This window comes from Eretmochelys imbricata, chromosome 1, assembly GCF_965152235.1.
Source record: "Eretmochelys imbricata isolate rEreImb1 chromosome 1, rEreImb1.hap1, whole genome shotgun sequence".
NCBI classification, from domain to species: domain Eukaryota; kingdom Metazoa; phylum Chordata; order Testudines; family Cheloniidae; genus Eretmochelys; species Eretmochelys imbricata.
The window spans coordinates 260,531,571-260,556,208 of record NC_135572.1 but is presented as its reverse complement, the minus strand read 5'-3'; the positions used below and the strand labels follow the sequence as shown (position 1 = coordinate 260,556,208).

The 24,638-nt window shown below is 45.6% G+C and overlaps 2 protein-coding genes across 9 annotated transcripts in view; one reads left to right on the top strand and one right to left on the bottom strand.

The window, feature by feature from the left end:
* The window catches only part of WASHC4 (WASH complex subunit 4), a 62,359-nt gene extending 58,221 nt beyond the window's left edge, over nucleotides 1–4,138 (bottom strand). For all 6 annotated transcript variants that reach the window (XR_013347342.1, XR_013347345.1, XR_013347343.1 and 3 more), the window contains exon 1: nucleotides 4,028–4,138. Coding sequence is in view for 3 of the 6 variants with exons in the window: in XM_077828731.1 (XP_077684857.1) it covers nucleotides 4,028–4,088 (61 nt within the window). In the remaining 3 variants the exon portion in view is untranslated. The remainder of the gene's footprint in view (nucleotides 1–4,027) is intronic.
* A 15,139-nt stretch (nucleotides 4,139–19,277) lies between these two features.
* Nucleotides 19,278–24,638, top strand: part of ALDH1L2 (aldehyde dehydrogenase 1 family member L2) — a 52,076-nt gene continuing 46,715 nt past the window's right edge. Inside the window, exon 1 of one of the 3 annotated variants that reach the window (XM_077828699.1) lies at nucleotides 19,278–19,749. In XM_077828699.1, coding sequence (XP_077684825.1) covers nucleotides 19,699–19,749 — 51 coding nt within the window. In that variant the 5' untranslated portion in view covers nucleotides 19,278–19,698. The remainder of the gene's footprint in view (nucleotides 19,750–24,638) is intronic. The other 2 variants (XR_013347341.1, XM_077828707.1) reach the window with 2 other exon arrangements.

Sequence of the window (24,638 nt, the reverse complement as noted above, 5' to 3'; positions counted from 1 at the left end):
CCTGTAGAATAGAAAAACAGCTGTTCTATCTTGTCCCCATAAAAAACAATTAAGTGGGCAAAATATAAGCTTTGATGCCGCAAACATACACACAAAAACATTAAGCATATAAGTAGTCCCATTGATTTCAATTGGGCTACTCATGAGAATAAAATTAACCACATACATAGATATTTTCAGAATCAGGGCCAGAGTAGGTTCAATTGGATACTGAAGGAATTTGGTAGCTACCTCAGTATTTGAAAAAGTACATTCACAAGAGGCAAGTAGAAAGCTTGCCACTTCCTGGAAGTGGGGCAGATATCCATTGGTTTCTATAGGATTAAGCTTTAACTGAATATAAACATTTCTAGCTCTTATGATTGTGAAGGTAACCATCCAAAGGGCAAAAGTTACAAATGCCAGGCTAGATGCTTACCTCCCGAAGCAGCTAATCTGTTACAATGGCATCTACTAATCATCTCTCAATCAGGCCAACATCCAGGCTAGAACAATTTAGAAGTACCTGTCGTCGGCTGCCAAATTTAGAGAAATGTTCAACCACTGAACTGGTAGAAGCTGTTTGCCAGGCAGTTATAGAAAGAGTTTGAATAATAAGGCAGCTTTTGTTTGTAGCCTCTCATGTAGGTGCAAAGATAATATTTTCTTCACTTGGACAAGTTCACTCATTTGAGAAACTAATTGGAAGGACAGCAGAGAACGCAGTAAATCTTATTTTGTCATTTCCATGCAATGAACAAAAATCCTATTTCAGAAGATACAGATATTATACAGAAGGATAGGAAATCAGTGCAGAGACAATACTTTATAAACTGTACTCAGATTTGATTGATTCAATTTCCTCTCAGCCATTAAAAATGAAACCACTAAGATTTGGAGAATGCAAAACCTTACTCAATAGTGAAGATTATAAAATTTCTCTAATTGTATTTATATTCATTAATAAAACAGGCAGTAGTTCTATACTGGGTATACATCATCCCATGAGGATTCATGAATGAGAACTGCATTGTTATATATAGGCATGAAAAGATTAGATTTTTGTTGGTAAACATGAATTTCACCGTACACACACAAACCAACAAAAAATATTTCCATCGATAATCAAAATTCACGGATAGGCCAAGTAGAAAGAATGCTTCTTGAGAACTTCTTAGCATTTGAGATAAGGATATTTACTTTGTTTATTTTGACATGTGATATTGACAATTTCTGTTTTAATGGTTATCCAGCCTTAACCTTTTGAATCTCAACATCTACTAGTATAATTCTTCTCTAACCCTCCCACAAGTTCCTGCAACAGTGAAAATTTAGACATATAAAAACAGAAAAAGTGCTTAAAAATAAACATCAATATTATCTGTCAAAAGAAAATAAAAGCTGGATTCTGCCAAGCCCAGTTATATACGTGACATTAATGCAACATTAACAGCAGGTTAGACAAACACCTGCCAGTGATGGTCTAGATCAGGAGTGGGTAAATTTTTTGGCCTGAGGGCCATATCTGGGTGGGGAAATTGCATGCAGGGCCATGAATGTAAGACTGGGGCAGGGGGTTGGGGTGCAGGAGGGAGTGCGGGGTGTGGGAGGGGGTGCAGTGTGCAGGAAGGGGCTCAGGGCAGGGGGTTAGGGTGCAGGAGGGGTCTCAGGGCAGGGGGTTGCGGTGTGGGCTGCGGGCTCCAGCCCAGCGCCGCTTATCTGGAGCGGCTCCGAGGTGGTAGTGGCGTGCAGCGGGGCTCAGGCAGGCTGCCTGCCTACCCTGGCACCACACCACTCCGGGAAGCGGCCAGCACCACGTCCCTGCAGCCGGGGGCAGAGGGCTCCACACGCTGCCCTCCCCTGCAGGTACCTCCCCCGAAGCTCCCATTGACCACAGTTCCCCGTTCCTGGCCAATGGGAGCTGCGGGGGGCAGTGTCTGGATGCAAGGGCAGCGCACAGAGCCCTCTGCCCCTCCTCCCCCAGGGGCCGCAGGGACATAGTGCCAGCCACTTCCTGGAGTGGTGCAGGGCCCGTGGCGCGACGGGGGTGGATCCGGCCTGTGGGCCATAGTTTGCCCACCCCTGGTCTAGATAATATTTAGTCCTGCCTTGCGTGCAGAGGACTGGACTAGAAGACCTCTCGAGGTCCCTTCCAGTCCTACACTTCTATGAGTCTATGATTCTACACCAGACTGATTTGGTTCCCCCTTTTCCTCTGTTAAAGCAATTATAATACTTAATAGTAAGATATAAGATTTATTTGTAAAGTTAAATGAGACTAAGTTTAAAAAAAACATCTTTCATAGCGTGGATTTTTATCTAGTTTGCTTGGAATACAAGAGACTTCCTTTTAAAAACAGGCATACCCATTTTGTTTTCCTATCACTTTGCTCACTGACAAGTAAGCTGCTTGTCTTCCATCAAGCTGGTGCGAAAGAAGTACCTCATATCAGAGGTTCTCAGCTCCACACACCTGCTAATGTCTGGGAAACCGTTCTATGAAAAGCTGTACTTTAACCTTTCCTTTTTCGGTGCATACAATTGTCAGAAATTATAAATAAAACCTCAAGTCAGTTTTCATTGAAAGTAAATAACATAAATACAGCATGAACAGACAACCACTTGGGAAACTTATACTGTATATGTGAAACATCTGCTCATGACAGACATATTTGCTCAGTAATAACTGTTGTAATTAATGCAGCGTGACCGTTCATTTTACAACACATGCACTGTCTGTTTAGAAAGTAAGTTGTCTACAAGGACAGAGAAAAAATGGATTTTTGACAGGCACACAAGCAGGCTAACAAAGAGTTAAGCATCATTTTAAAAAAAGCTGAAGTGAAATTGCAAGCAAATGCTCTAGTTCCCTTCCAGCCACAGCAAAAACACATCACGGAACTAATTTATTCCTGCATGACTTATCCGGCTAATCAAGACAGCAAACTGCAACGAAAGAGACTTCACTGTTTCTACAGGAAAAATCCACAATTCATGCAAATACACCAGACGAAAATCAGTGTCTCCCCATGTTTAATTACCACCTCAGTGTTTGGGACATTTGCTAAAGCCTCTGAAATAGATTTAGGGGATGTGGAGGGAGGAGAAACAAAAGGAAGATGAACCTTTGAACCACAAATTGAATATGAGTCAACAATGCCATGCAATTGCGAAAAAGGCTAATATTCTGAGGGGATATTATCAGGAGTGTCGAATGTAACACAAAGGAGCTACTTGTCTTGCTTTACTCAGGACTGGTGAGGCCTCAGCTGGAGGACTGTGTCTAACTCTGGGTGTCTTTCTTTCGGAAAGACGTAGACAAACTGGAGAGTCCAGGCCAGAGCAACAAAAATGATGAAAGGTTTAAAAAACCTGACCTATGAGGAAAGGTCATGTTTAGTCTTGAAAAAAAGACCACTGAGTGGGGGACCTGATGATAATCTTAAAATATGTTAAGGGCTGTTGTACAGAGGAAGCTGACCAATTGCTCTCCGTAGCCACTGAAGCCAGGAGAAGGAGTAAACTGCCTTACGCTGCAGCAAGGGAGATCCAGGTTAGATACCAGGAAAAACTTTCCGCCAGTGACGCTCTGGAACAGGCTTCCCGGGGAGGCGGTGGAAGCCCCATCACTGGCGGTCTGTAAGAACAAGGGCGGGGGGGCAGACGCCCGCCAGGGATGGGCTAGGGCAGGTTACCTGGCCCTGCCGCAGCGCAGGGGGCTGGAGATGGGGACCTCTCCAGGCCGGACATTGCTACGATCGCCACCCCACCCTCAGCCCAGGCAGCCAGACACAGCAGCGACGGGGACACTGGCCGGCTCCGGGCAAGGCGCGCTGCCCCTCAGGGGAGAGGCCCAGGGCGGAGCCGGTCGCTCGCTCCCCGGCCGAGCAGGGTGCGCGCGTGCCGGGGGGGAGCCGCTGGAGGACCGGGTGCGACCGTCCCCGTTCCCCACCGCGCGCGCCGGCCCTTCGGCTCCTGCCCGCGCCCCGCTGCTGACGGGAGGGGCCCGGGGCTCGAGTCTCGCCCCCGCGCCTCCCCCCGCGCTTACTCTGGGAGCCGTCGTCGAAGCGGTCGAAGTCCCAGTCCGGGGAGAGGGTCTCCAGCGCCATGGCAGCGGCAGCGGCGCCCGGCCTCCGACACGGGACTTCCGGCAGCGCGCGCGGGCCCGCTGCACGCTGGGAAACGGAGTGCGGCGGGGCGGGCGGGCGCGCGGCGGCAGGGATGGAGCCGCCCGAGGAGCCCGGGCCCGGCCCGCATCGGCCGCCGCAGCAGCGCCCCCTCCTGGGGCCGCCGCGGGAACTGCAGCAAGTGCCAGGGCAGGTCCCGCAAGAGCCTCGCCAGGTGGCGCGCCACATGGGCGGCCGGGGCCGCTTCGCCTGGCGCTCGCTTGGGGCTTAGGAGCCCTGGATGCTAGTCCCGGCTCTGACACTGAGCTCCTGGGTGACCGCGGGCACGTGACCGTCGTCCCCCGTGCCTCAGTTTCCCCACCCGGTGTCGCTCTTGTCGACTTACATTGTAAGTTCTTCAAGCGCAGGGAGTTTGTGCTGCGTTTGGTACAATATACACTGGGGCCCCGACTACGGCCTCTAGGAAGCAAATAACACGTCCGCAAGTGGAGCGACCCCAGGCATAATAATAGGTTTAAGAACAGCAATAGTGGGGAGCACCCACGCTTCCAGGAGGTGCGGCAAGAATAGGACCACCCAGAGCAGCAGCGCCACCAGCCGCTGTACCAGCGGCCCAGGTAGCAATGACATCAAGAGCAATGGCAGCAGCAATGTCAATAGAAAGAATAGTGGGGAGATTTATATACCCCACTCTATTTTCCACTGAATGCATCCGATGAAGTGAGCTGTAGCTCACGAAAGCTTATGCTCAAATAACTGTGTTCGTCTCTAAGGTGCCACAAGTCCTCCTGTTCTTTTTGCGAATACAGACTACCAGGGCTGCTACTCTGAAATAGAAAGAATATCAGCCCCAAAGGGAACAGCAGGAGTGCTAGCAATACCATCAAGAGCAAAATGAACAATTGCAATAGTGTCAGCAGCACCAGCGGGTATAGACAAAGCAGCACCCAGATTTGCCCCACGTTGCACTTATCTGGGTGAAGACAGCAAATCCACCATTTGGCATTTATTCATTTTTAAGCTCTTTCTGGGGAAGACAAATTTTGCTGTGTGTTTCATTAAGACATTTTAAATCTCCCTGATCAGTTTTCATCTCATTTAAATGGATGTGAAAAGAACAGACTTGAAACAATGGTGTTAAAATTCATTTCTTGTCAAATTACAGAAACAATAAATCAATCTTTATTTCAAAGATAATTTCAAAGAAGAGAGATGATGCTATATGTATTTTTGGTCTGTGTTATCAAATAGTTACACAGCACCACCACTGGTGTCTCCCCTCGATTCCCTGGTTCCTGTGCAAATATCTGCCTTAGTTTCTTTTAAAAGGTCACAAAAAGTTTAAGCGCCTGATTGTGCAACATGCTGAGTATCAGCAGAGGACTGGGTTCTCTCACTTTCCATTTAAATCAATACGACTTGTGGGTGCACAGTATCTTTAAGCAGGTATTAAGAATTGGGCCCTAATTTAGACTAGACATTCAGGGCCATATTCTATGTACATGCAGCTTTCATTGAACTCAGTGGAGCCGTCATGTATATTCAAAGCTAGGATATGGCTTCCAATTTTTTTAAATAAAACGGGAACTGAATATGTACAGAATAAAGTGTTTCAGGGTGTGTGCAGTTTTTTATGAAGTCTGCAAAACCTGAGGACAAAGTGAGCTAACCAACCAGCATGCACAACAGCCACACTGTTATGATGTGCATAAAATAGAGATGTCCATGTGAGCACGAAATGGAAAACAGAAATGGGAATTCTTTTGAATGAAAATATTATAGTGAAAGAAGATATTTGGAAAATAGGTTTTAAGTGAGTTAAGCTTAAGTAACAGTTAGAGTTTTTTAAAGCATTAAGCTGCATGTTGCCCTTTAATGATGCAGTTTTTGAAATGACTGGCTAATGCTTTTCAGTTTATTCACTGAGTGGCACTCTTTGTTCAGTTACATTGGTCTTGTCCTTCAGTTGTAAGTGCTGCTGGATTTTTTCTGACACTGATTCAGACTTGCTTGTGAAAATGATTAGGTTTCTAGTGACAGCCAGTCAAGACTAGCTTTGGTAAGTGTATTATGTTGACTAAGGAGTGATTTGTATGCAATTTGCTCAGCTGAGCTTCTCTGGAGATTTTGAGCATCATTTCTGAAAGTTAGTTAACCTCTATGGAATTTTGTTTGTACTAGAAAGTTTTTATTTCCTACAGTAAAAAGAAAAGGAGTACTTGTGGCACCTTAGAGACTAACCAATTTATTTGAGCATGAGCTTTCGTGAGCTACAGCTCACTTAATTGAATGCAGCTGATGAAGTCAGCTTGAGCTCACAAAAGCTTATGCTCAAATAAATTTGTTAGTCTCTAAAAGTGCCACAAGTACTCCCATTCTATGTGAAGTTCAGCAAGTAACTTAAAGACTTATACCACAGAATACTAGGAAGTGATAAGGATCTTCCATGTACGAGGTTAGATGAGTTTTTGGGGGCAGGGTCTGTCTTCTTGTTCTGCGTTTGTACAGCACCTAGCACAATGGGGTCCTGGTCTGTGATTAGGGCTTCTAGGTACTATTTTATCACAAATAATCTGTAGAAGTCTTAATTGAGTGTTATGGACAGTCAAGTTTACCCACGCTGCACCATGAACAAAGGGCTAGGGTGGTCACGTTTTGGAAGGGTGCTAGGAAGTCTGGAACGTGGGTGATTGGACTTAGGCCCTCATAATGCTGTGTGGACACTGGAGCCCCAGATTTGACCCAAGGTTCAACAATTCCTAACCTGGGGTTACAAATAAGTGTAAACACTCCAAGCCCTAGGTTAACACCCCCCGGGTCTCCTAACCCTAGGCTTACATTGCAGTGTAGACATACCCAAAGTGCCTTATAGGCACCTTGAAAATCAGTGGACCCCACAAACCCTGGGTTAGTTGCCTGTGCTCCCTATGCAGTGCCGTCAAGGTTCCTTCCCCACTCTGAACTCTAGGGTACAGATGGTGGGGGGCCTGCATGAAAATCTCCAAAGCTTACTTTTACCAGCTTAGGTTAAAACTTCTCCAAAGTACAAACTATTTTACCTTTTGCCCTTGGACTTTATTGATGCCACCACCAAACATCTAACAGGTATATAATTGGGAAAGAGCCCATTTGGAAACATCTTTCCCCCCAAAAATCCTCCCAACCTTTACACACCCTTTCCTGGGGAAGGCTTGATAAAAATCCTCACCAATTTGCATAGGTGAACACAGACCCAAACCCTTGGATCTTAAGAACAATGAAAAAGCAATCATTCTTAAAAGAAGAATTTTAATAGAAGAAAAAGAATCACTTCTGTAAAATCAGGATAGTGAATACCTTACAGGGTAATTAGATTCAAAACATAGAGAATCCCTTTAGGCAAAACCTTAAGTTACAAAAAGACACAAAAACAGGAATCTACATTCCATTCAGCACAGCTTATTTTCCCAGCCATTTAAAGGAATCAGAATCTAACGCCTATCAAGCTAGATTACTTACTAAGTTCTAAGACTCCATTCCTGTTCTATCCCCAGCAAAAACATCACACAGACAGAGAGAGAGGCTTTATTTCTCCCTCCCGAAGCTTTTGAAAATATCTTGTCTCCTCATTGCTCCTTTTGGTCAGGTGCCAGCAAGGTTGTCTTAGCTTCTTAACGCTTTACAGGTGAAAGGGTTTTTCCTCTGGCCAGGAGGAATTTAAAGGTGTTTACCCTTCCCTTTATATTTATGACAAACACATTCAAAGAGATAAATGCCTAAGAATAGAATCTACACTAGGTGAGTAGCTGCTTATATTAGCCAATGGGAGTTGCTAATGAGAGGGGTGTGCCCTAAACTCTGCCCCCTCAGAATTAGGCACCTATTACATTTTATCTGTAGCTGGCAACTATCTTCTGGAGTTAGACATCTTTGGTGTCTGAGCTGTTTCTTGCAAGAACACTGGCAGCGCAGTGAACTCCATACAAAGTGGGTGAGGAAGGAAGAGAAGGAGGCTTCTGTTTAGCACAGTGGTTAGGGCACTCACCTAGGATTTGGGAAACTTGTGTTCGTCTGTTCTCCTGCCTGATGTGGAGAAGGGATTTGAACTTGTCTCCCACGCTGCAGAAGAGTGCTCTAAATATGGGCTGGTCTGATGTGGGTCTCTCTCAAGCTCTCTTGGTGAAGATTTTCCACTTTGCATATTTAATTTTTTTTTTTATATGCTGGGCCAGAGAGAGTGTGAGAATGACTCCATAGTCCCGTGTGTAGGGCACTTATTTGAGAAGTGGGAGAACCCTATTCAAATCCCTTTGTCTCATCAGACAGAGGTGTAGGCCTTGGACTTAACTCACCCCCATACTAAACTAGCCTTGTGTGAAACTCAGAGACTTCACCACTAAAATTAAGAAAAATGCTCTCCTGCTGCTAAGGCACCCCCACCTCAGGAATGCCCCTAACAAGCATTATAACACCCAGGGTTGTAAAGTAGAGACACCCAAGCACTGGGAAGTTTAGGGAGGTACAGAAAGACCCCCAACAAATGGTAAAATAGATAAATTCGCTGGTCAGGGCTTCTCTTATGCTGACCATCTGCACAAATAAAGGTCATAAATAAGTTGCAATTCAGGTATGAAAGATAAAATGTAAAAAAAGATTTGAGCAGGGATGAGGAAACATAAGTGCCAGTGCACAACTGGTTACATTTTGTTACCTGGGGGTATTGAATAATGTGATAGGTTTAGTGAAGTTAAAAGAGGTAGCTAGTTTTACATATTTGGGAATCATCTCTGAACTGCAGTTCAACATCAAGCTGCTAGATCTCTGAGCCCTTTGCATGACCGTGACATGCAGAGGCATCGTCAGCATCCACAGACAAGTGAATCCTGACTGGCCATCGGGTGAAGTTTGTCTGTATATTGGGAGCAGTGAACATAAGACATTTGCTTGGCATATATGTTCTCTGTGTGTATTGCTAATAAATAATGTTTAGTGTAAGGCTCTTTCACTGGGAAAAGATCCCACAGACCCATAGAGCCCTAAACCCTGTGGGAAAGGGCAAATACTTAAATTGACCAGGTTTTTCTCTGAGCCCCATGGGTAAAGGTAGGTGCCTTACACCCCGAGCCCTCAGTAAGGAATGGGTGAGGGTACTTAAATTAACCAGGTCATGCCCTGAGCCCTCGATAGGGTATAGGTGGGGTGCCCTAAGGTTTTCGCAGGTAACAGATGGTGGAATTGAATCTGGGCTTCCCACCCTGGGCTAGAGTTTATAAGGGAAGCCTCCTCTTTCTCCCACCCATGACCATTCTGTGCAGAGTTAGGTATGCTCAGAGCACACCTACTGGATCAGGCTCCACGAGAAAGGCATGGAAACACTTACCTCCATCTGGTTAAGGATCATGCTGGGGCTTAGGCATGAGATAAGCACCTGAACACTTGCCTGAGGCAGCAGCGCATGTGCTCAGGGGCAGAAATTTTCAGGGTCCTTGTTGTATAATTTAAGAATTTCCACCATATAGTTAGGAGACATTATAGTGTGTCTGCAAAAAAATACCAGCAGTGATAGCATAATATATTTGGAAATTAAGAGATTTTTGCTTTTTGTGCTTAACGTTTAAAATGAACAACTGTGATTACTCCATAGCTATTCTTTATAAATTCATGTTTTTTCCTGCTCTAGTTTTATGATACTATTAAAACAATCTAACCATCTACCTGCCAGTGCAAGTTTTCTTCCTATAGGACATAGTCTGGTGCTTTGTCCAATCTAGGTGTTTTTTTTTTTTTTGTAATGTCCCAAATAATAGGAGTTCAACTAATTCTTTTGGAAGACTTCCATAATCCAATAGATCTTGGCTAAAATTTTCAAAAGCACTTGAGTGGTTTAAGGGACTAAGTCCATTGACTTTCAATGAGATTTAGGCTCTAAGTGTCTAAAATACTTTTAAAATGAGTCTTAGGCTCTTTAAGCACTTCTGAAAATATTACCCCTCACCATAAAGATTTTTTCCCTCCTTTACATTTGTCCTTTATTTTCCCTTTCTTAATTTCACTCCATTATTCCTAGTTATTTCCCCTTGTACCATCCTATTCTATAAATTTTTATACCTAAATTATATCCTAAATAATTCCTCCCCTTTCTTGGGGCCTTAAGCCACAGGCCTTGGTGGAGTGCAATAGAAGTGCCCCCATCTTAGGGCATGTCTACACTATGAAATTAGGTCTAATTTATTTAAATCAACATTTAGCCTCCAATTTTACAAGTCAACGCTGCATGTTCTCACTATGCACTTTCAGTCAGCAGACCACATCCTCACTATCATGGCAAGCATCGACTCATGGAGCGATGCACAGTGGGCAGCTATCCCACAGTTCCTGCTGCTGATTGGAATTCTGGGTTAGGCTCCCAATACCTGATGGGACAAAAACGTTTTCATGAGTTGTTTTGGGTACATATTGTCAGCCTCCTATGATGCACTTGCCTTCTCCCTGCCTCTATCCCTCCCTCCGCCATTTTCATGCCTAAGCCTGGGTTACTCATGCAGACACCATAGCATGGCAAGCATGAACCCCGCTCAGCTATACGCTGTTGTTGTGAGCGTTGCAAACAGCTCGTGCATCATCCTGCGGTATTTGCAGAGCCTAGCCAGGAGCTGCTGCGTGGAGGACTGTGATGCCACGCAAATAGCCGTGCTGGAAGCCATGGAATGGAGCAATTAGCACATGCTGGCAGCAGCAGCCGGGCTTGTTGACCCAGTGGAACACCGCTTCTAGGCCCAGGAAACAAGCAGACTGATGGGACCACATAATTATGGAGGTATGGGATTAGGAGCAGTGGCTGCATAACTTTCAAATGTGTAAGGCCACTTTCATGGAACTTTATGAATTGCTTTCCCCAGCCCTGAAGTGCAGAAATACCAAAATGAGACCTGCTATGACAGTTGAGAAGTGAGTGGCGATAGCCTTGTGGAAGCTTGCAATGCCAGATTGCTACTGGTCAGTTGGGAACAATTTTGGAGTGGGTAAATCTACTGTGAGGGCTGCTGTGATCCAAGTAGCCAGGGCAATCAATTCACTTCTGCTAAGAAGGGTAATGACTCAGGAAACCCCATCGTGGCAAAGCCATCCACTCTGTCCTGCACATTTCCCAAACTGTGGTGGGGCGATAGACGGAATACACATCCCTATCTTGGCACCAGACCACCTTGCCAAAGAGTACATAAACCGCAAGGGGTACTTCTCAATGGTGTTGCAAGTGCTAGTGGATCACAAAGGCCGTTTCACAGACATCAACGTGGGATGGTCGGGAAAGGTACATGACGCGCGCATCTTTGGGAACTCTGGGCTGTTCGAACAGCTGCAAGAAGGAACTTTCCTCCCAGACAGGAAAATTACCATTGGTGATGTTGAAATACCAATAGTTATCCTTGGAGACGCAGCTTACCCCATGCTCTTGTGGCTCATGAAGCCATATACAGGCAGCCTGGACAGCAGTAAGGAGCAGTTCAACCATAGGCTGAACAAGTGCAGAATGGTGGTAGAATGTGCCTTTGGATGTTTAAAGGGCCGCTGGCGCAGTTTACTCACTAGGTTAGACCTCATCAAAAGCAATATTCCCATGTTGTTGCTGCTTGCTGTGTGCTCCATAATATCTGTGAAAGTAAGGGGGAAAACTTTCTGGTGGGGTGTGGGGGTTGAGGCAGATGGCCTGGCAGCCCATTTTGAGCAGTCAGACACCAGGGCAATAAGAAGAGCACACTGAGGTGCACTGCATCTCTGAGAGGCTTTGAAACCAGTTTCATGAATGATCCAACACTGATGTGACAGAGGTGTGTGTAGTTCCTTTCCCTTTTTTGCATGTACTGCTCTGTAAACTAAACCCCCACCAACCACAGTGTATAAAGAGCCTCTTGTCCTCAATTTATGCATTTTTATTATGCTAATGAACAAAGACAGCAATGAATAGCAAAGATAACCGGGGTTTAAGGGCCTGATAACATGGGGGGAGAGGCAAGAACACATAGCTTACTACAATTGCACTGTCTAGCAATCAAAGCTGTGGGAATGAGACCATGAACCGTCTCCTGGAGTTGAGTTCAAGGGATAATGAAGCTTTTCCCCCACCGCTCCACATTCTAGGATGTGTGGGAGAGGAGAATATGGAACTTGGTGAGGAGGGCAGCTGGTTCATCATTGGGTGCAGTGGGACTCTAAGCTCTAGCTGCCTTTCCTGCACCTCAACCAGACACCTCAGCATGTCTGTTTGCTCCCCCATAAGCCACAACATCTCCTCTTGCATGTCACGCTCTTGATCCCTGCATGTTTTCCTGCCCTCTTGGTTGGTGTGCATGCTCTCCAAGAGTGTAAGCCTCTATGCATTCAGCTGGGCCCTGTCAGTCTCGGAGGAACGCATCAAATCACAGAACATGTCTTCCCTTGTCTGCTTTTTTCGTCTTCTAATCTGGGACAGCCATTGTGCTGCTGTGGAGGAAGCACCCACAGACAATGTTGCAGCTGCAAGGAAAAACATACATTGTTGAAAACAGAAGGTTAACTCTTGCAATGAATGAAACACTTCACAGCAGTAAATACATTCCCTGAGATACGTGGCCACATTTTGTCTTCTAAAAGAAGCGCCTACCAGTAAGGTACAACACATGGCAGAATGCTGGGCAGCAGATTTCGGTTTGCAGGCAGGCAAGGTGAGCCGACAAGAAAGGGGAGGTTGTGTCAGGGCACACCCAGGGATATTTTTTGGTGGGGAAAGTCCTGGCACATAAACAGGCTTTTCTGGGGAGCATCCTTTGTGTAGCTGGACTGGCCGCTACTGTATCTCAATTGTTTACCTCAAATTAAACATTAACTACAATTATAATCACACTTCAGGGGTTAAGTGCAAGTGCGCATTCACCAAAGGTGCCTTCCCCACCATCAGAGTCCTGCAACAGTAGGTCCCAGGAGGGGATTGGCTCCAGAGTTAGGAAAAGGTCCTGGCTGTCAGGAAGAATGGATCCTCCGCTTGCCTGCTGCACATTCTCCTCCTCCTCCTCCTCTTCCTCATCAACAATGTCCTCCTCGTTGTTGCCCGTGGCCACCTGAATCCCCTGGGTGGTATTTATAGAGCCTGTTGGGGTACTGGTGGGGTCCCCGCCTGGAATTGCATGTATCTGCTCATAGAAGTGGCATGTCTGTGGCTCAGAACCGGAGCAACTATTCACCTCCCTTGACTTCAGGTATGCTTGCCTGAGCTCCTTTATTTTCACATGGCACTGCTGTGTGTCCCTAGTGTAGCCTTTACCCCACCCCCCTCCTCTGTGCAGTTTTAGCATAGATGTCAGCATTTCTTCTGGTGGTTTGTAGCGCTGCCTGCACAGACTCTTCTCCCCACACAGCAATCAAATCCAGTGTCTCATGTATCCTCTATGCTGGAGAGCATTTGCGGCCCTGAGCAGGCATGGTCAGCTGTGGTAGTGAGCTCTCCATGCTGATCAAACAGGAAATGAAATTCAGAAGTTCCCGGGGCTTTTCCTGTATACCTGGCTGAAGTGCAGTGGAGTTCAAAATGCTGTCCAGAGTGGTCATATTGGAGCACTCTGGGACACCTCCCGGAGGCCAGACCCATCCAATTACACAGCGTTGTGTCTACACTACCTAATTCGACCCAGGAAGGTCGACTCTCGTGCCGCTCCTCTCACTGAAGTGGGGTACAGGCGTCGATTTTACAAGCCCTTTAGGTCGGCAGAAAGGGCTGATAGTGTAGACACGCACATTATAAATTCAACCTAATGTGGCATATGTCAATCTAATGCCGTAGTATAGACCAGGCCTGACTAGACATTCCCAAGAAGCAGAGCATGCTGCAAGCACAATGGGAGAACAGGGGAAGTGCTGCCATTTGATAAGGTGCAATATGTGCTCCCTTCTCCATGGAGATGGATCTACTGACTGGTGCAGAGAAGGAAGGACCACAGCCCCATCCTTGCCTGTCCACGCCTCTTTGTAGAAGCTAGTACCACTGTAGGCATTAGCCTAGAGGGAGCATTCTTTGTGCTACCTGAACAGAATGGGGACTGTGTTAGAATCTTGCCCAGCAGTGGCACAAGAGACTGCAGGGAGGGGAGTGCCCCTTATGCCTTTTCCCTTTCACATACCCATGGGGGGCAGGCACAATCTGATCCTCATTGTCACTCCCTTCAAATACCAGCAGACAGCTATGTACCCTGCTTTGGTGTCTCTAGGGTATGTCTGCAGTAGAGCTAGGAGATTCCCAGCTTGAGGAGACATGCCCATGCTAGCTCTGACTGCACTAGTGCACCCAAAATAGAAGTGTTGTTGCTGCAGCACAAGAAGTAGGAGGGGCTAGCAGCCCTGGCTACAATCCCATCTGAGCCCCCAAGCATGTACTACAGTAGCTAGGTCCTTGAATTTCTAGCCTTAGTGTGCTAGCTCTGTGAAGCTAGACATCTATTTTTTTGTTTTCGTTTCTTAGCTTTCCTTATAAATCAGTCCCTCCATCCACCTAGTCACTCTTGAGGTTTTCCCTTGCATTCCCTCCACTTTGTCCTGTTATTTTAATCAGGGTTCAAGTGAACAAACATGCAAAAACTGTAACTAAATAACATGCACCTTCTGAAAGTCAGCTGTCACAATCTGTAATTACAGGCAAATTCACTTTCCTGTCTTTTCCTGCCTACAGTACTTCTGGAATGCAGAATTTTAGCTTACACAAGCATATGGAAAGAGCAAACCGATTTTCCCAGAAATATTAGAAATGTATACAATTGATTATCCACTATTTTTCACAGATTCTGGATCCTCTTCAAAGTGTCTATTGTCAGGGCCTGTATGATAGTATTGGGACTCTGAATGTAAAGTTTCTATGTGCTTTCATCAATTTCTCAACTTCTCCTTCTTTCAGTAAATTCTTTTCCCATGTTGTCATTAAATCTTCCCAGTTTTTCTCAATCTCCACCTCTATCACTTTCCCCATGTTCTCTTTGTCTCTCTGCATTTTCTCTAAATCCTCCTTCCTTTCAATTGTGTTCACTCAACCCCCAAAACCCTTTAAACAAATTCTAAGAATGTAGTGGGAAATGCACCCCTAGTATTTGACCTGTACAGAGAGGAAAACAACACCAAGTAAGAACTGGCCAAGGGCACTCTTTTCTGGATTTTTCAATTTACTACCAAAAAAAAAAAAAAAAAATCCAGAGGATCCTTTTAATTATAAAAGTTTTATTGAAAATGTTATAGTTTCTGTAGACTCATTCACAGTCTACATTGTAGTGGAATTACAGTGAGGTCTGAATAAGGGGGAGTGCATGACTGTGCTACCCAGAACAAACCACAGAGTGAATTAGGAGACAGTCACAATTCAGTCCTTGTCAGCCCTTTACTCCAGGGAGAAATAAGCTGTACCAGATAAAGGGCTGGCATGACTTATTTCACACTCTGTGCTAGCTCTCTTGTGCTCCCTACTCCTGCAAATCCACTCCCTGGCCCCCTGCATTGGAGGGGGAGTAGCTACCCTGCAATGATAGCTCTCTTCTTTACACACAGATGGGCAATATAGGTAACTAGGGGAGAAAGGGGGCTTACAATTAAGCCCTAAGGATTTTTGCCATGGATGCTAAAGAGGGAGTCAATGTTTTTTTCAGAGTAGTAGCCATGTTAGTCTGTATCAGCAAAAAGAACGAGGAGTACTAATGGCACCTTAGAGACTAACAAGTTTATTTGAGCATAAGCTTTTGTAGCTGGTTTTAGCCCATGAAAGCTTATGCTCAAATAAATTTGTTAGTCTCTAAGGTGCCACTACTACTCCTCGTTCTTTTTAATGTTTTTTTCCTATCTGGTAAGGAGTGGGCAGGTGCATATACTTTACCGGTGCCTTGCCTACCATCCTTTTTCCAATGAGCTCTGTTCTGGTTACAAGCTCATTGAGGAAGCTTGTCTTGCTTTCCTTGAAATGGTTCCTAAGTATGAGTCCATGTTATGATGGCATAGCCAACTTCTCCATTTTCTTCCCTCCCTCCTCTCCTATGTGTTTGACCTTCTCAGGACAGTATTACAGACTGGAGCAGGATGTGCCTCTGTCTTCCTCATCTCCTTCTAGGGATGGGACTCTGATGTCTACAGTGCAATTAAAAACCCAGGGCTAGCTACTGCCAGCTGACTGGGGCTCTGGCGAAGGGGCTATTTAATTGTGGGGTAGATGTTTGGTCTCAGGCTGCAGCCTTGGCTCTAGGATCCTGCAAGGTGCCCTAATCCTGATACAATTTTGAAACAGTGTTTCAAAATTACCAATGTCCTGCCTACTCCCTGAGGAGGTCCCCCTCACATCCTCTCCCCGTGGAACTCTAAAACAGCCTCCTCCTTCAAAAAGGAATTCCAGTGGGTAGAGAAAACTGAGGGGACCCAGGATGGAAGAGGGCTCAAATGAATTAGATGTTTCAGAGGGGGAGGTTTCAGCACAGCATCACTGCTGGTTGGGGAGACCTATTTCTCTTTGCCTTGCTACATTTTTCTCCAAAAAACATGTTTTTGTTATTAGGGTATGACAATGAAAGAGCAGCAGAGAAGAGAAATAGAAAGAGGAGATAGAACACATAGACTGCTTGCGGTGGGGTAGAGTTTTATTTCAGGTAGGTTTCAATGAGGGGGCCTGTCTTTTACCTGTGTAATTAAATAAAAGGATGTATGAAGCCCCTCCCCTCTAGATAGGTTTCTATCTGCATTGCAGCTACTACACTCAATACCTCAAATAAAAACAAAAGGGATTTGGAATAAGAAAGGTTGACGAGCGAGGTGGTTAGATAAAGTTTGCCAAAAAAAATTGTGAAATTTTTTTTCTGGTTTTCATCAAATTGTCATTTTTTACAAAAGTTTCCAACTAGAGCTGGTTATTAACATTTTTCCATTCTTGCTCTACACTGTGGTCAGGAATAAAACTCCTGCCAACAGTACTACCAACCCCGAGCGTTCAGAAATCAGGGGTCAGGCCCTGAAATCATGAGACTGGTGTTTAAAAATAACTACTGTGGGGGCATTTTTGTTTGCTGGTTTTTTGAGCCTGGAAGATTCATATTTTCAAGCTCTTCTCCACAGCCCTGAGGACTATAAACTTCCCTTTTGAAACTAAAGCTGAAATATTCATGTAATCAGAAGACTGCTGGGGCTTTAAAAGAGAAACCAACGCCAACAAAACGAAGATTACATTATTACCAGACTCCCAGTAAAATCACAGGCAGTGGGCAACGTGGATTTTCAGGAAGCTACTGCTGGCTGCACCACTGGCACCAGCATCCATCTTTGACACATTTTAAAACAAACGAATGCTGGCAACCTTACTGGCTCGGTAGAGAGGATAAGGACTGTGTGTGGACCCTCAAGGCTTGAGATTGAAGTATGGGAACTACAGCTGGTACCGAATGCAGCAGCGTGTGGCCTCAGCAACCTGGGTTACAGGTTGTGTGCATAAAAGAGAGTGCATAAAACCTGTGTCCTTCACTCAGGCTAATGGCTCCTCAAATGACATCCCATCAAATTCACTCCTCTGGGCCCTCGTCTTCAGGATTCTTAGTGAGCCGAACCAGGGAAACTTACAAGCTCATTTCATACTCCAGGATCGGGCTCGCCTACCCCAGTGCTGAGCACGGTGTAGGACCTCGACTAGAACAGGACCAGCACTACCCTCTCCTCTAGCAAATGCACCCTGCAGGGCAGGGAGCAGGCACGCTGCTGGAGCAGACCTGCAGTACCTGTTCTGTGGAGAAGAAGCAGTTTCCCACGGAGCTATTCTCCTTTTGTGCAAGCAAAGCAACCAAATGCCTGCCCCCCCCCCCGCAAGCTCTGCTATGCCTGAGCCGCTCCTGTCTGCTGCACTGGCACCAGCTAGAACAGGAGTACTTGGGGCACCTTAGAGACTAACAAATTTATTAGAGCATAAGCTTTTGTGGGCTACAGCTCACTTCATCGGATGCACAGAATGGAACATACAGTAAGATATATATATACACATACACATACATACAGATAAGTTGGAAGTTACTATACAAACTGTGAGAGGCTAATTAGCTAAGATGCACTATTATCAGCAGGAGGGAAAAAAACTTTTGTAGTGGCCATCTTGATTATCACTGTAAGCAGTGTCAGGATGAGCTCCACCCTTACATCTGGTGGTGAGGTGTGGCAAGTTGTGGAAAAGAACTTCAGGGGCTGATCTCATTTGCATAGGCACACCCACCCCGCCTAGAATGAGGCCATAGCTGCCCAAATGGTCACTTTGGCTGCTGTGGGATCCCCAGTGTCTCTGTTATTGGGGCAGGAAGAATAAATTATTATTACCCTGATTATGGGAACTGTGCTTGGAACTGTACTTGGCCTTTTGTTATGATGGAGGGACTCACCATCAACCTAGTAGCACTCGCTAGGCAAGGGTCATGGGTTCCAAAACTCTGTGAATTGCGAGAGGCTGGGGGCAATTATTAATACTTGGTGGTATGGGTCCTTGGTGAGAGCCTTACATGCTAATTGAACTTCCTCTTCTCTCTACTGTGGAATATCAGAGCTAATTTAGATTTCATTAGAAATCTAGTTACAGGCTGCTGAGCTCACTTTGGGCTAATAGTGCACCAGCACTGAGGCTCCCCTACTATAAGCTGAATTCACCAAAGAGCTGAACTGACTAAGAGCTGAAATCACTGAGCATTGTGTTAAGTGGTGGGGGAGCCTTGTTGCTGCCAACTCTGACGGGCAGAAGGGTTACATCACTACGAAAGTTTTTTCTCTTGCTGATAATAGCTCATCTTAACTAATTAGCCGCTCACTGTATGAAGAAAAGGACGGCTGCTACTCTGAAACAGTTTGTATGGTAACTTCCAACTTATCTGTATGTGTATATATAGCTATAGCTTACTATATGTTCTAGTCTATGCATCCAATGAAGTGGCCTGTAGCCCACGAAAGCTTGTGTTCTAATAAATTTGTTAGTCTCCAAGGTACCACAAGTCCTCCTGTTCTTTTTTGCGAATACAGACTAACAGGGCTGCTACTCTGAAACCTGGCACCAGCTAGGGAGAAGTAAAAACCCCTCCTCTTGGACTAGGGAAATAGCTCCCGCCTCCCAGCCTGATCTCCCCAGAGCGCAAGTTGGGACTTTGCTCTTGCTTGAACTCCCCACTCCGTTCGGCTCTTTCCACCCCGGGGGGCTTTGTATTCCCAGTGCAAAGAAGGACACAACCCGCTTTCCCGCGCACGGAGGGGCAGGTGCAGCAGGAGAGGAGGCGTCCTCCGCTCCCAGCCAGCTGGCAGCGAACCAGGCGGGAGCCTGCGCCGCAGCCCGGCCCCACCCGGGGCGGGCAGCGTGGAGGAGCGCGCGCGCGCAGGCGGGCGCTGGCGAAGCTGCTGCTGCTGCTGCCCTGTGTGCGCGCCTGCCTGGCTCGCGGCCACCAGCACCCAGTTCGGGTTGCGTCAGACAAACCTCCCCGCTTGGGCCGTCTCCTCCTCTGCCTCAGCTGGGACCCCGGGAGCGGGGCACAGGTGTTGCCTTCGCCCTCGCGCTGCTGCAGCAAAGCCTCGGACCTCTGAGCCGCTGGCACCACAGAGCCTGCAAAAAATGCTGTGGAAAGCCCATCAGCTTTTGAGGAAATTCTCCACCACGGCCACAGTGAGTGTGTGAGGATGGGTTCCCCTAAGGAACGAGCTTTGCAGGAGGCCGTAGCTCAGGAATGAGCAATAGGGTTGTCAGGGGGTCAGGGCAGGCTCAGTGGGACTTGGCAAATATGTTGCTTTTGATTGCAAAACGATGAGCATATTTGTTTTCCATATTTGTCTGAGAAGCCGCAATAGCCCAGGAATGGGGGGCGGGAGCGGAGGACAAGTAAGCGGTGCTTGTATAATATCCCTGCAAGGAAAGGATAAAAATAGGTCGAGATTTTCTCACATGAATTTTGGCACTGAACAGTCAGAGGTCCCTTCAGGGGATATTTGACTTGTTTACCAAAATAGGAGCATCTTGCTTTGCCTGACTATGGTGGATCTCGGTATATTCTCTGATACCATGCTGTGTATCGGAGGAGTCTGGGAGCTGCAACGGAGAAAATCGATGATGCTTTTGTAACGTCTTTGCTTTGCAAGAATATGAACTGGCAGTCATGTTCTCATGGGAATCTGGGCAGGGGAAGGCCAGCGGTGCTCTGAGACTGTAATTGCTGCGAAAGAAGCTAAAGATCTAGCCAGGCCTGTTCCCACTACTGTAGTCAAACTGGGAACAGGCATGGCTATTTCTTATTGAGAAGTAAACCTTCAGCTCCTGCTCCAAATGCTGGCCTTGGAGGCGTGTCGGTTTGTGAACATCAGTTCTTACACTCTGGCTGTAAAGAATTAATGCAAGACGGATATTTGTCTGTCTGGTGTTAGATTAAACTGCATAGCTCTGCAGGGAGACTGATAACGATTCATGCTGCTCTTTATGGCCGGGTAAATACATGCCCCTTGAAATATGATGTAAAGTAGACAAGATGCTTCGGGCACTCTGGTTAAGATTCATGGATGCGGCTGAATGCAGTTTGGGGATGGTTTTTCATCCCTGAAGACTGCTCTGCGTTTCATATTTGACAGCATGGCCAAGGGTGAGGATGGCTGTTTGCCTGGGGAATCTGCTTTGAAGGGTTTTTACAGTAAGAGACTTTAGCCAAGCTCTTTGGAATTGCATCAGCAATGTGAATGGATGACTGACACGTTGCATACAGAGATATGGATGGGGAGAGGCAGTGCTATTGGTTTTCATTCAGAGGAGCAAGGCTTTCGTGCATGAGTCCTGACACTATGTAGAGTTAAAGTTACCATGTTAATGTCTCCTTTGAGAAGCATTTTACATTGTTTTTAAAGAGACATAGCATTAAAAAATTTCTCTTATCAATAACAGTGTCTCTAAATTCTTGCAGAGAATGAATATAATAATGTAACCAGAATGGGAGCTATTGCAAATTAATCTGTAGGGAAATTGAACTGAAAGCATTACCAGTGAAACTTGTTAGAGATGCACACACCATTAGCAATTCCAGAAGTATTTGTTATTTATAACAATGAAATGAATTCCGTTTGCAACGCTAACTTTTCTCTTCACAAGGAGAAACTGTAGCATGAACACATTTTCCCTTTTTAGTGATTTGCTTTTGTTATGAGACTTGTAAGACTATTAATATATGCAGTGCTTGTGTATTCTTTTATGTTGCAGGAGGTGAATGGGAGAAGAAGAAGAAGAATCAGAATGGAGTAAATGTTGAGTGTCATGTAAACAGCCATTAAAATAAACTCTAGTAATTTTATTTTAGGCAAATTAATACCATAAAAGCAATGGATATTGTGGCCAATATTTCCAAAGTGCACCTAAAAAATTAGACAGCTTCATCTATATTTAGGCATCTAAATAAAAGAGGACTGATTTTCAGAAATGTTAAACTTTGTGGCAAAATACCTTGTTTGCCTTAGTAGGTTCAGTCCTTTTTAGCCTTGGAGACTCAGGTTTGGGGCAAGGCAAATCCTTATAGGTGGCACAGGGTCCTGCTTCTCCTCTGCTCAGTCAGTCCCTTGTGCTTGCAAAAAGAAAAAGGAGTACTTGTGGCACCTTAGAGACTAACAAATTTATTTGAGCATAAGCTTTCGTGAGCTACAGCTCACTTCATCATATGCATCCGATGAAGTGAGCTGTAGCTCACGAAAGCTTATGCTCAAATAAATTTGTTAGTCTCTAAGGTGCCACAAGTACTCCTTTTCTTTTTGCGGATACAGACTAACATGGCTGCTACTCTGGTGCCTTGTGCTTATTTTCCTTTCCTTTCCTTCTGGGGAGTGAGTGCAGCCTCCCTACTGGGAAGGTCTGGTGTCTTGCTGCAAACAGCCTACTGGTAGCTTCCCAGCTCTCCTCACTCTCTACCTTCTACCACCCAGGGGAGGGTTTAAAAAGGTCCCAAGTAGTTGGAGTCAGCTGAACCTAATTGGTTCCCTAGCAACCCCTTTTCCAGCTGAACATTATTGCCCTGTGGTTCTCTCTCCTCAGTGGATAGGGAGGGGCCTTTTAATCCCCTGGGACTAATTACTACCCCCCTTTTGTAGCTGTTTGTCCTGGGTTTACCACCGCATCCACAACTTCCTCTGAAGCCAGTGGAATCTGTGGATGCTCAACAGATCTCTTAAAAGGAGGCCACTTTTATTTAGATGTCCAACTGTGGATTTGGGTGCCTATCTTTGTACATCACCTGTACAAACTAGTTTTCAGGTTATATGCCCTATACCGATCTTGTTCTCTGCAGCTATCGAGGGAGCATCGTATCCAAGTAAAATGAGAGTGATTTTTGAGATCTTCCCATGAGTATTTTGATCCTTGTTATAATACAAGCAAAATAATACCATAAGGAAGAAAAAAGAAAGCAAAACCAAGTTCAACAAATGAAAATTAAATAAGAATGCTCAGACACTTTCCAGATCCCTGATCCTCTGCTTACACAACTTTGTAAGACCATGGATATTCTCCAAGTTAACAAAATTCTTCTAGAGTTCCCATGCAGGAAAAATAAAAGGGCCTCTATACCTTGTAAAATTGAGCCATCTCTCTGTCATCAGTTTGAGCTCCACTATTTTCCAGGCCTGTTTGGATAACTCCAAAAAAGAAGAAGGGAAGAAGTCTCCACCAATAATAAATAATCACTAACCTTCCCATGAGAAGCAGTGCATCTGATAACTTTGTGTGCTCACTGTCAGCAAGGTGGTTACAAGGGAAGCTCAACATTGCCTCCATAGTATCAATACATATGTCCAAAGCAATCACAAGTCCATTATCAGTAATGTATATGAGGATTGCTCTTATTAATATATCACCATATGCCACCTGCATGATTTGATGGCATTTAGTGAGCTCCTGTTTAGGAACTAGACTATGGGACCTATCCTTTTAGCAGTCCATCCCGGAGGTGGCGTTTCAGTGAAGAAGTAACTACCAGGCTGTCCTACATTCTCCCATAATTTTACAGAATTTGCACTTTTATGCAGTTCTACCATGTCTCTGTATCATTTTGTTGCAAGGAATTTCCACTCTCAAAAGACTATCAAGTTGTGTAAACAGTTTTGGAATCATAGAATCATAGAATATCAGGGTTGGAAGGGACCTCAGGAGGTCATCTAGTCCAACCCCCTGCTCAAAGCAGGACCAATCCCCAATTAAATCATCCCAGCCAGGGCTTTGTCAAGCCTGACCTTAAAAACTTCTAAGGAAGGAGATTCTACCACTTCCCTAGGTAACGCATTCCAGTGTTTCACCACCCTCCTAGTGAAAAAGTTTTTCCTAATATCCAACCTAAACCTCCCCCACTGCAACTTGAGACCATTACTCCTTGTTCTGTCATCTTCTACCACTGAGAATAGTCTGGAACCATCCTCTTTGGAACCACCTCTCAGGTAGTTGAAAACAGCTATCAAATCCCCCCTCATTCTTCTCTTCTGCATACTAAACAATCCCAGTTCCCTCAGCCTCTCCTCATAAGTCATGTGTTCCAGACCCCTAATCATTTTTGTTGCCCTTCGCTGGACTCTCTCCAATTTATCCACATCCTTCTTGTAGTGTGGGGCCCAAAACTGGACACAGTACTCCAGCTGAGGCCTCACCAATGTTGAATAGAAGGGAACGATCACGTCCGTCAATCTGCTGGCTATGCCCCTACTTATACATCCCAAAATGCCATTGGCCTTCTTGGCAACAAGGGCACACTGTTGACTCATATCCAGCTTCTCGCCCACTGTCACCCCTAGGTCCTTTTCCGCAGAACTGCTGCCTAGCCATTCGGTCCCTAGTCTGTAGCGGTGCATGGGATTCTTCCGTCCTAAGTGCAGGACCCTGCACTTATCCTTGTTGAACCTCATCAGATTTCTTTTGGCCCAATCCTCCAATTTGTCTAGGTCCCTCTGAATCCTATCCCTACCTGCCACCGTATCTACCACTCCTCCTAGTTTAGTATCATCCGCAAATTTGCTGAGAGTGCAATCCACACCATCCTCCAGATCATTTATGAAGATATTGAACAAAACTGGCCCCAGGACCGACCCTTGGGGCACTCCACTTGATACCGGCTGCCAACTAGACATGGAGCCATTGATCATTACCCGTTGAGCCTGACAATCTAGCCAACTTTCTACCCACCTTATAGTGCATTCATCCAGCCCATACTTCTTTAACTTGCTGACAAGAATACTGTGGGAGACCATGTCAACAGCTTTGCTAAAGTCAAGAAACAGTACATCCACTGCTTTCCCTTCATCCACAGAACCAGTAATCTCATCATAGAAGGCGATTAGATTAGTCAGGCATGACCTTCCCTTGGTGAATCCATGCTGACTGTTCCTGATCACTTTCCTCTCGTGTAAGTGCTTTAGAATAGATTCCTTGAGGACCCGCTCCATGATTTTTCTGGGGACTGAGGTGAGGCTGACTGGCCTATAATTCCCAGGATCCTCCTTCTTCCCTTTTTTAAAGATTGGCACTACATTAGCCTTTTTCCAGTC